Below are 12,010 nucleotides of genomic sequence, written 5' to 3'. Positions count from 1 at the left end.
TTCGTATACAATGCAATAAAAAGAATGACAAAAGTAATGATACGCATAATGAAAACTCGTAAAATATACACTTGAATGTTTAGGTACTAGGTAAATGAGGATATCAAGGAAAATAAGAGAACAAATAAAACTGTCGAACATATTTGAACAGCAACATATAGGTATAATACAAAATGTGTGTTATAGTACATAAATTGAATATAATGGTTTATTTGATATTCTTGATTGATATAACCATATTGCAACAGATAATTGTAAAATGAAAATCATATTTAGTAATAAAAAAACACGAAACAAATTTGTGCTCATACAGGTGTTTGTCACCTGTTCAAGTAGTCTAAGCTTTCTTCGATGGGAATGCTCTTCCAGACGATCCACATACTCCCGTAATTCTTCTATCTCTTCCTTCACCTGTTGAACCGTGTCTAACTCGTGCTGAAGTCAGTATGCAAAGTAAAAATGTTATTTAGTAATCTTTTAAGAGCTCGATTATCGATAGAGTTAGTTAACTTTGAATTATCATGGAAACAACTTTGCAAATAAATCTTTTTGCTTACTACAAATTTGAATCTTAAGACATTGGTAAGAATGAATCAGTCTGAATTAAGAGTTAGAAAAGGCAAATAAAAATCCCGTATAGAGAACCTCCAGCAATGTTATTTGCGCCAATTATATAGTGAACACTACAATGAATCTGCATTATCCCCAATATGCGATTAAAGTGAATCTGGCCAAATTTGAATAAAAAAAGCTGAGATATCAATATTTTTAGAGAAGACTTAATAATTGGATAATTTAAAACGATTAAGCTCCGGTGCCTTTGATCAGATTCTCAAGTTTTGAGTTCAATTTGCTCACTACCTATATCCCCATAACTTTTCTGCAAAATATTTAAGAAATTTTGTATTTTAGTACAGACGTAACGTGGAAATGTAATTATTGACAAATATCTGTTGTACCGTAACTTTGGACATATAATGATTTGCAAAAAATTATTCAGATGACATCCCGAGAATTCTATACTGAACAAAATAAATCCAAAAACATTAGAATCGGATCAAAAACACCAGAATGTAATCATTGTGAACGTCTTCTCAAGTCACTGACATCTTGGCTGGTGTTAATCGAATTTGGTCAGATTGATTTCTGTGGCACAGAAGAGATGTTGTTTAATTCGTGTTCACGATGATTACCGCCAATAACATTGCTGGAAGTGTTTTAAAGGCCCTTTAACCCTCTTTCTACAATTCGACTGACAGACGGTCTTGAAAGATTCATCCTAATTAAGATGAAAACTGATCTATACAAAGTTTATAACGAACTTACCTTGATTGCCACCATGTCGCGTTTTACTTCACTGACTTCGCTCTGACAAGACTCTACGCTCTTGGTAAGCTCCTGCAGTTGGGTTCGAATTTCACATAGTGCAACAGTTGTTTCTAGCTGGCGGTCGCCCCGCTGCAGCTCATCCAGCTTGGCACTCAAGTTCATACTCATCACGCTGACCTGCTTCTGCAGACTGTGCATACACATATCCTTGTATCAACTAGTGCCGAATAAATATAATCGTAGCTCACATCGATGCTATACCATTGCCATCTACGGCCCGCTAATACGGTATCTGATTATCTACCCTTATAATTCATATGCAAGATAACCGAGCTTTCGTTTTTCAAAGCTCCAGGTAACTTTTCTATTTAAACATTCCCAGGCTCTAAGAGGAAACCGAGGTAGGGTTGGAGGAAGATGGCGGGGAAGCCGCTAATCGACACAAGGAAGACCATATATAAGAGGCATATATACAAACAGACAGTATAATTAAATATCGAAAATAACATGTATAGGTATAAAAATAGACGAAATAGAAATTGCACAAAAAGCATCTCAAAATGTGTGCCGTATGAGTGTGAGGCGGAACGCTACTAAATAGTTTGCAACTGTGCACAGGTGAAGTAGAGCAGTCTATTACGTATGGCTAGTTATGGATGATCATATGTTGAACATACTTGAAAGATTCTTTATGCACAGAAGTTATGTTTCCTTTACAATGGCTTCTGCTGCTTACTAACGGGACAAGTATAATGGACGCTCAATTCTTTTATTATACCAGCTATACAAGCCAGGTGGTGATAATATTTTTCCCTCTATCGCAAATAGTTTTACTCGCCTCTCCTCTTCAAAAGAATTTTATAATACAAACATTAATCGAACAGCCCGGAAAATTTTACTATACATATGAAATGAATCGTAATCCACGTACAAACGTGAAAAAAAAAATGATCCGTTGCGATGGAACGTTTCCCGTGTATTTAACTGAATACAGTCTTCAACGTATTTTCACCGATGCACACAGTATCATTAGTAGTATAGTATGGTCGTTTTTGTATACAGATCCCGTTACCGATATTTTACCGACGTTTTAACCGCTTCACAGCTAAGACACAAACCCTTTTTCCGGTGGGCGGTTGTCCCCAATCTGATCGACTTTATCGATCGTCGGAAGAATATCTTCCGCATTGCGCTCTACGTTACCATCGTTATTGTAATCATGGGATAAAATTTTGGTAGAATGTCGGTATCGGGATCTGTACGCAGAAACTTCCATATTATACAACTATCATAGCGATGAAATGGTGATACTCGATTAATGAATTTTGAGAAAAGTGAGCGTTGGTGAAGCAGCAAAACGTGTATTATGTTTATACTTGATAAGTGATATAATTGTCGATGAAGAATAAATTATGAATAATAAACGAATGATAATAAAATCTGCACGATGAGTGAATGAAAAGGATAGCAGTTTAATGTAGTGATGATGTAGGTATGTACCTGGGAGGTAGGGAGACCATGGCTGTGTTCCGAAACTACAGTAGCCTTTATGCCTCCCCACTAACTCCTCTTGATTTTTCTCTTTTTCGTCACTGATTCTCTCAATATTTTTCACTTTGCTTTGTTTGTGTCTCAAACGTTTGTACGTTGGATTCCACCAAAATCCAATCAATGATTCTGAATGAATGCACAGCTTGTGGTCAAGTGGTCCAACCAAAGTAGAAGGTAGGCGCAGTGGGGTGGGGCCGACACCTGCCCTGCTTCTCTATTTTCACTCTGTAAACTTTTACCTAGTTTGGAAACACAGTCTTGGTTCAGTCATATGTCAGATGGATTATTCAATCTCATTTTAGAAACGTGACTTTCAATTTCTAAACACACGTCACATTGTTATAATCAATTAACCGCCATGCGACGCGCCGCCAGCTTACTCACCCTTGCCTATAAGTGATCGCCCGCGTCCATAAGCGAGCTTGCAATTTGAATACTCCATCACTTTATGCTGAATTATAACATAAACGGACAGCAAAACAATTTATAAAAATAATAATAACGATAATAATAATAGTAATAATGATAACAACAACAACAACAATCTGCGTCGCTACAACTGATAAACTATTCATGTCTCATAGTTGCACACAAATAAGAATTTTTTTCAGTATTGCGTTATGTTAACTTTTTTTTTCCTCACGCTATGCGAAGAGTTAAAAGAACCTGAATTCATTTTGAAAGTTGTGATATAGGTACACTTGTACTAATGCAATTAATGCTTGTGGCAAAAGTTTGCAAAAAAAAAAAAACTTATTTAACGACAATTGCACAGATTTATAGACGATGGTGAATACTTGTTTGTGTGAAAAACTTCTAAGCGTATAACATATAATGTTATATAATTACATAAATGAAGGAGCAACCAGTGGTAAGCCTGCGAGCGCCGCAGCCAAATAATTACATTTGTCATTACAACGTGGTAGTAAAATAATGTTTGTAATAATTTTCCGTGACCAAAGGTGTTTAGTATGTACAAGAATAGGGCAAGAGCGTGTGGAATCGTAGGTTTATGTATACATGACAGACAGGCATTAAGCCTTGCATTGCATTCTTGGATATATAGAGCCTAAATGATAAGCGAGGGAGCGTTTGTTTGTTTGTTTTTTTTTTCTCGTATTGAAAATAATCGCTTTAAGAAGTCAGTGATCTAGAAAACTGATTTAACGGGATGCATAATTCATTATATATACATACATGTATACATGTATGCGTGTACGTATATAGTATATTGATTTCATATATAGTAATATGTATGTATGTATATATGTTTAGTATCTAACTTCTATGCATTTTGGTAAGCACCAAGAATTTTTTTTTTCTCTCTTTCTCCGTCATACAGATTCTAACTACTATATAGATATATTATTCAAGCAGTTTGATAATTATTAAATATATACTCTTTCATCGAAAAATAATTTTCACTGTTATCGATAAGAAAACAAAAAAGAAACACCAAAGACGATATAACAGTCTGTCAATAATCTAATGATAAATAAATAAAACTATAGTTGTTGCGGTAGATTTTAAATCTGGATAAAACTATGAGAATTGCAGGATATGTTCGTTTATCATTAATTGGAGTAAAGGATTAAAGAAGGACAAAATCCTCTGGATCGTCGGTCTAGTAGGTAACGAACTACCGAATCACCACCGTAAAGTAACGTAGAAACAATTTCTTTTAAGACAGAAGTGCCCGTATCGTACTACCTCATAAATCACACCTATATCCATTTTCGGACTGTCATATGTAGTTTGACGAGTTATATTTTTCATCCGTCAAACAACTAATTTCAGACAGAAGTATTCTATAGCTGCAAAAGAACAACTCTTTTCTGAAAGGTGTAATTTTTTTACTACTTGAAGAAAAATTAACCGAATGAAGTTTTGAGCCTTTTATAATTTTTGTGTATCATCACAAATTACGGATTTTTGAAGAACTAGCATGAGTTTAAAAAAACCTCAGTTTTTTTTTTAAACAATGATTACGCCATTATTTAATACGCACCTTACTACGTAAATCAAAGTTAACATGTACCCAAATTAAAAGTTACAATATGTAATTACCGAAATGTATATATGTATACAGTATTACAGTATGATACAGGCACTGCTACCTTACAGATATTGAGACATCGTTCGAGCCGCATAAATCATCTCAATCACACATAGGTTTTATTCGTACGAATAATAATATCCGATTCTAATCAAACTGCACAGAACGTCCAATTTATTTAGGATCAGCGGTATTTGTGACAGTATTGGGCATCGTTCAATTACAATTTGTAAACAATTAGATTTCAATCACAAACAACGCGCGTGAATTGCAATTTATAATTATGTCAAAATAAATTACAAATTACGTTTGCATGTTGTAATTAGCGTGACGTAGAATACAAATTACATTTGTACATCGTATTCAGGGCAAGAACGAAGTACAGATATTTTGTAATTATGGTATTTAGTAATTAGAAAAAATAATATGCAGATTGCATTTAATTCTTAAGTTCATTTTCGTTGAATTACGATTCTTACAAGTAATTGTTTCCTTTATCTGGATCACAATTACAATTTTTAAACGTAATTAACATATTTAATCGATCCAATAACAATTATAATTAATATAATCACAACACAATCGCTGCATTCAATCTAAAATTTGACCGATTTTTCGTATTTTCACAAATGAAATTACTGTATCTTTATAATTTTTATTCAATTACAAAATAAAAATTCAACATGTATGTTGTATTCCGTTTCGTTCCAATCATAATATACAAAATTGATTTGAAAGGATCTTTTCTCTTTCAACAAAAAAAGTATAAACGTAATTTGCGATAAAAAAAAATTGTTTTTTCCATAATTACAAAATATCGCAGAAACAATTTGCATGTTATGTATAACCTGGATTACACAAATTACAAATGTATTTTGTATTTTACGCATACCCTCGATTACAATTCACAAATGTAATTTGTATTGAACTGCCGTCTCAATTACAAATTGTATTTTGCGGTTGGTTTGTAATTTGTAATTCAACTGATTACAATTCAGCTCACGCAAACCTTTCCGCGATGACAGTTTACATTGAAGTAGTGGATAGGAAGGTATAAGTATTAGGGTTGTTTTCATTTTGGACTTTTTTGAATTTGAACTAGGCTGCCGCCCAGATTCGTTCAACATAAATAAATAAAAATATCATCTAAAGTACAGGTCTCATTTTAAAATACGCACGTTTTTATTACACTTTCAGTCTAGTATATTTCGACGCAGGATCAATGGTTTGCAAAAAAATCTGTGAGAAATCAGTGAACATTGATTCTAATATTCAATAAAAATGTCAGCATCGTTTAAACAGAGCATTCAATGTCATCTGATATCCAAATAGAATTTAACTTTTTTGTGTGTTTGATATCAGTGGACAATTGACGTAAAATTCTGCACTGACGCTGCTGTTATTTTTATAAAACGATAGCATCAATGCTGATCGATTTCTCACCCTTATAGATTTTTTGCAAACAGTCCCACGATCAAATATCTGTAATTTGAAAATTGTGTAATAATGTGTATATTTTAAATGCAAATTGATAAAGACCTGTGCTTTCGTCACAGGGTGGCCACAAATTTTTGAGAATAAAATTCCATGACATTTCCAGGTTTTCCATTACCTGAACCCTAATTTTCCCCAACATTTCCCCAGTTCTAGTAAGTTACTAAAACCCAAATCGTTCAGCATATTAACTCTATATTCGGTTCGAATTCAATTCAAATAATGAAAAATATAATGCACAAAAAATTGAGTTTAAACCAATTTGTTTTCTCGACAAAAAGAAGTAAACTTGTTACCTTAAAAAATAATTTCTAATTCCCACGATAGAAGACTGATATTTTCAGTTTTTTCCATGACCAAATTAAAAATCCTCTTTCAAATGCCCTGATATTTCCAAGTTTTCCAGGCTCGTGGCCACCCCGTATCGAAGAGACTTCTCTATCCGTCTGTTTCGAATAAATTTTTGGGACGTTTCATACAAATTTCGAAAAATTCCAAAACAAGGACCAAGTCTCTGTCGGTAACGGGTAGAGGTATAGGTTATACGGGTGGACACAGGTGGATGAGACGGTGCAGTGGCGTAAACTTGTTCAGCAAGATGATTCGTTCGCGGTACGCGTGACGTACCTTACAAGCAACTCCCTAAGAGTGGCTTCATCGTCCTCTTGTATTTCTTCCTGCGTCTCATTACTGAAGGAGCCGCGGTTGAAACGGTCGCGTGGTGACCTGCCGCTAGGGCGCTCTGCGATCTGACCTGCACCGTATTGGTAATGGGGCGAGACGTAGCGAGCAGTTCGACCCCTCGTCAGCTTGAGGGTGGCAGCCGCGTCGAGTGCGGCGCCTGGTCCAGACTCCCCGTAACACCCTCGCACCGCATATTGCTTCTCCACCCTGGACGTATAATCGAGGACTCCCCTATCCCCTCCCGCGCCGTTCCTCCTATGACCACCCTCGCTCCCTTCCTCCGATCTTTCTAATTCATGACCCACGGAGAGGCCTGATATCTCCTCGTACAGACACTCCGAGTCCGGTTCGGGAGACACTGTCGCGGTCCACAACTGACTTATTGGGTTGGGGCCGCGTGAATCGGCCATCGTTTATGCTAGTCAACAATATGCAATAACAGAAATACTCAGACCCCGGATTTTTTTTTTTCATACTCCGTAACGGCCGATTTTTCATCTCTATTTTATATATGTATAAGGATTTTCAACGCATACGTTCTATTAACAAGCATGCAAGTTCAAACTACTCGACAGGTCACGTAACAGTCCTACCTTTACCGACCGAGCAAATTCACCTTTTTTTTTCTTCCTACATGTATTGAATAAACGAGTTAACGGAAAGGGCTCCAATTTCGACGGCGCATCGCTCTTTCGTAGCAGAATTCAGGAAAGTTATTCATATCCTGACAGGATTTTTAAAAAATGGTGATTTTTTCACACGTGTTATTATTTCCACATTTTTCGCATTTCAAGGGCCAAAAGATGGGTAGTTAAGAAACTTTTGGTAATTGCGAAAAGAATGAGCCATAGTGAGACTGTTTTCATGCAATATTGAAATGGCTAAACGAAAACCAGGAATTACAATAATTTCGTAAATAAAAGATGCGCAAAGATGAGATTATAATAATTCCTAGTTTTCGTTTGACGACCTTAATATTGCACGAAAACAGTCTCACGATGACTCACTTAACTTCTCATTCTTTCTAGAATTGCAGAAAGTATCTCAACTGTGCACTTTTTGGCCCCTGAAATGTCAGAAATGTGGAAATAGTAACAGGTATCAAAAAACCACACATTTTGTTCGAAGATTTTCAGGATATGAGTAAGTTTCCTGAATTCCGTTACGAACGAGCGATGCACCGTCGAAATTTAAGCCCTTTCCGTTAATTTTTTTATTCAATACAGAAAAAAATGGGTGAGTTTGCTCGGTCGGTAAAGGTAGGACTGTTAGATGACCTTAAATTCCACACGCAATATTCATGCCACATAATAGTTGTAAAATACGATCGTAAAGTGTGTTTCAAAAGCAGAGATATATTCAAATTACAAAGGTGTGAGACGTCTGAATAAATGCGAAAGGATGCAGTCATTCATAGCTACATCTATGGATTGACAAATTTTCGGGTAAGGGTAAAAAAATGTAGATGGATCGAGAAATATATGGAATTTGTAAAGACGTGAAAATCTGAAAGAAAGAAATCCAGAAAAGTCCTAAAAGGCCGAATTCGAACGATTCAGTTTTGGTTTGCTGTTGGTGTTGTTATTTATTCTGACAATTCTGCATTTCGGCTTTCTATACTTTACCGTTATACATTTTATCGTTCCTATATTTCAGCTTTCTACATTTAAAAATTATGTAAAATCGATTTTGCACTTTCGAATATTCAGTATTAGGACCCTTTTACTTTCTAATCGTTCGACATTTTTACAAAATTTTATCAACAAGCAAAGAGTCGCAACAATCGAATTCACAAAGATGCAAAAATCTATTACATAGTATTGCAAAATGCAAAAAAGTTAAAATGTAAAATGAGGTGACGTATAAAAAGTCAGAATATAGATCACAACTCTGACGAGTCTACAATTTTGACTTTCTGTAAATTAATATACCTTCCTGTATTTTCAGGTCCTGTGAATTGGATTCTCGGCTTATTCGAAATTCTATTTTTTTTTTTTTTTACCCATTCTAACTAAGGTCACGTGATAACATTTCTGTGCAAAGCTACAATATACTCTATTCATTACTAACCAAGGGATTGACCATTGCGAAAATTGGCATAAATTAATGACAAAAGTCGCATTGAATTAACGCCACTGCATAAATGAAACGAAAGACTTTACTTCGTTTATATGGTATTTATGGTTAAATAAATCACAACTCGGGAAGGTGAAATCCTGGCTCATTTTGGAATTTTTCAGCATTTTACGTTCGGGTTTCCGAACTGTTCTGTAGTAATGTTACCTAAACGTTTAAAACCAGCGATTCAGATCCGAGAATCATTATGTCAGCCTTTCTCTATGTTTTTCAACGTCTATTCCGTAGAATATTCCGAATACCTGTCAATCATACGCGTTGATTACTTCGATTACTGCGATTACTTCGCAGAACACATTTTTGGAATAAACCGTGTATTTTATCTATCAACGATTTTCGGTCTTCAAATACGATTGCTACTTTATTTCATCAATAAATGTTACATGTTTTGTTAACAGATATTTAAATTTCGATCGCACGATATATTTTTTTATTTTGTATTTTAATCGAAATTTATACCTTACAGTATAATTCATCGAACTTTGTATTATATGCCGTGTGCACACTTCACATAATTTATTGTGCTAGTGTTGAAATTGTTTTCGTATAATTTATCGTAGCGACAGTATATTAATCAAATATAACACATACTAGCAAGTCATTACAGATAAAAAATAAACCGCAGGAACTTCAAGCGATTATAATTGAAAGCTGGTCTGTTTTTAATAAGTAGCATAATGTGGTACATGTTCAGCTCGATTTCAAACAAACTCACGTTAAATTACGCGTCGCAACGATAACAAATTTTTTTAAATATTGACGAGCCGATTCAACAAGCAAATATTGAGAGAAGTACAAAGTAAGTCCTTCTTACAAGTTGTAAATATCGATGTATCAATTTTTTAATATTGTTCCTGATAATATTATCACGATAAGGCGTTAACACGTCTGAAGTGCTGTTATTCGCGCCTTGATGAAAAACTTGCAAACCTACTGCGAGATAAATACAAGCATCTATCGGACGGCAGTCTAGTAAAATAACCTATTTAAACTAAAAAGTGGTAAAATCATGTAGGTTGACAAAGTTGAACTAAAGTCGATATTTATTATGAAATCAATTTCATCTTACGACGAAGAAAGATCCAATCAAGAGACGAAAATTCAAGTAGAATTCTATGACTGTGAATGTCTTTGAGAATATTAAAATATTGAGGATAAAATTTTTTCAACTAATTTCGTAACTATTACCGTAATTGTCAAGGTTTTGATTTATCTAATCGCATGCTGTTCGTTATTTATATGCAAGCATATTATCGCTCCGTCAAGATTTTCTATAAATTCCGGATTTGCTTGAAAACATCTGTAAATTTTCGTAGGTAATGAGTTTTTTTTATAAAAAATGCTTGTACCACATACGAATTTCTATGGAAACTGGCATATGTAAAAATTCTATTACAATCAAGCATTAGACATCATTCAGAAAATTGAGAGATTATTTTCCAATATTTGTATATTCTAATCCTTTGATACCTAAACTCATGCTTTTCTCCAGAGATTATAAATTTTCAAATTAAACAGTAACAGTTGATAGTAAATTAGCGGAAAATTTTGAATGAAAAGTTTTCTCTCATTCGTAGCTTTTTATCAAAATGAGAGGCAAATTTTGCGAATAAAAAATATAAATAACGAGTGTACAAAATTTTATAAAATTTTACAGAATCGTGGAGATATTTCTACGCTAAGAAAAATGTTGCAAATACAAGTCCTCGACAGTTCATGAAAACAATTTGCAGAAGTAAATAAAAATCGTCAATAATTTCAATTCTACAGTTTTATTAGCCGCCATATTGTTGGTTAATTTTGGATTTTAATTCTGATGCCTGGCGTTTTGCTCGAAAATCGTCCAACTGCGTTAATCCATTAACAATAATTGCCCGATATGTAAACCGTGGACAATTTGGCAAACGCGTTTTCCCAACAAAATATACACGAACCTTCGGGGACGATGTGTGATGTAGTTGTTTTAAGCACTCGAATGGATCGATCCACCCTCTACAATCTACAATATTACAAACGTACAAGCGGATAGTACAAATGCTATCGAGTATAAAATATATTGAGCGTTACACAAACAACATGCAGCTAACTGACAGAAAAAAAAACTCTGAGATCAAATCAAGCCAATTGAAATGTGAGTTGCACTAAACGTGACATTCAAATTTCGACACGCTTGAACGAGGGGTCCAATTACTCATCGATTTGATGTACACATGATTTCAAGATTACAAAGATTTCGGAGGATTTCAAAAGGATTTTTAAGTTTTCAAAGATTTCAACGAATTTCAAAAGATTTCACGAGATTTCATCGTTTTCAAAGGATTTCAAAAGATTTCAAGAGATGTCAGATGATTTCAGTGAATTTCAATAGATTTCGAGGAATTTCGAAGGATTTCAATAAATTTTGAAAGATTTCAAAACATTTCACAGAATTGCAACGATTTCAAATGAATTCAAAAGATTTCAAGAGATGTCAGATGATTTCAGTAAATTTCAAAAGATTTCAAGAAATGTCTGAAGATTTAAAAATTTTTCGAAGATTTCAAAAGATTTCAACGAATTTCAAACGATTTCAAGAGATTGCAGATGATTTCAATGGATTTCAAAGGAGGTCAAGTGATTTCAAAAGATTTCAACAAATTTCAAGAGATTTCACAAGATTTCTGGATAACTGTACACCAGATTTCACGAGTGAATGCCTCCTCGCGTTCGAGTGAACGAATGTATATATCTATCTGTAAAATATTTGGTGGCCGAGTGTTA

The 12,010-nt window shown here is 34.4% G+C and overlaps 1 protein-coding gene across 17 annotated transcripts in view; it reads right to left on the bottom strand.

Moving 5' to 3' along the window:
- LOC107220185 (glucose transporter type 1) overlaps nt 1-12,010 on the bottom strand; it is a 74,608-nt gene that overhangs the window by 24,624 nt on the left and 37,974 nt on the right. For 13 of the 17 annotated variants that reach the window (XM_046745871.1, XM_046745870.1, XM_046745869.1 and 10 more), the window contains 3 exons: nt 7,058-7,532; nt 1,327-1,519; nt 325-435 (listed from right to left, as the gene is read on the bottom strand). The exons of 1 other annotated variant lie outside the window; for it this stretch is intronic. In XM_046745871.1, coding sequence (XP_046601827.1) covers nt 325-435; nt 1,327-1,519; nt 7,058-7,524 — 771 coding nt within the window. In that variant the 5' untranslated portion in view covers nt 7,525-7,532. Of the gene's footprint in view, nt 1-324; nt 436-1,326; nt 1,520-2,829; nt 3,120-7,057; nt 7,533-12,010 lie in introns of those variants that run through there. 3 more of the 17 variants (XM_015658662.2, XM_046745880.1, XM_046745881.1) reach the window with 3 other exon arrangements.

This window comes from Neodiprion lecontei, chromosome 7 (genome assembly GCF_021901455.1).
Source record: "Neodiprion lecontei isolate iyNeoLeco1 chromosome 7, iyNeoLeco1.1, whole genome shotgun sequence".
In the NCBI taxonomy this organism is placed as follows: domain Eukaryota; kingdom Metazoa; phylum Arthropoda; class Insecta; order Hymenoptera; family Diprionidae; genus Neodiprion; species Neodiprion lecontei.
Note: the sequence above shows the minus strand (reverse complement) of the source record. Positions and strands in the feature narration are given on the sequence as shown.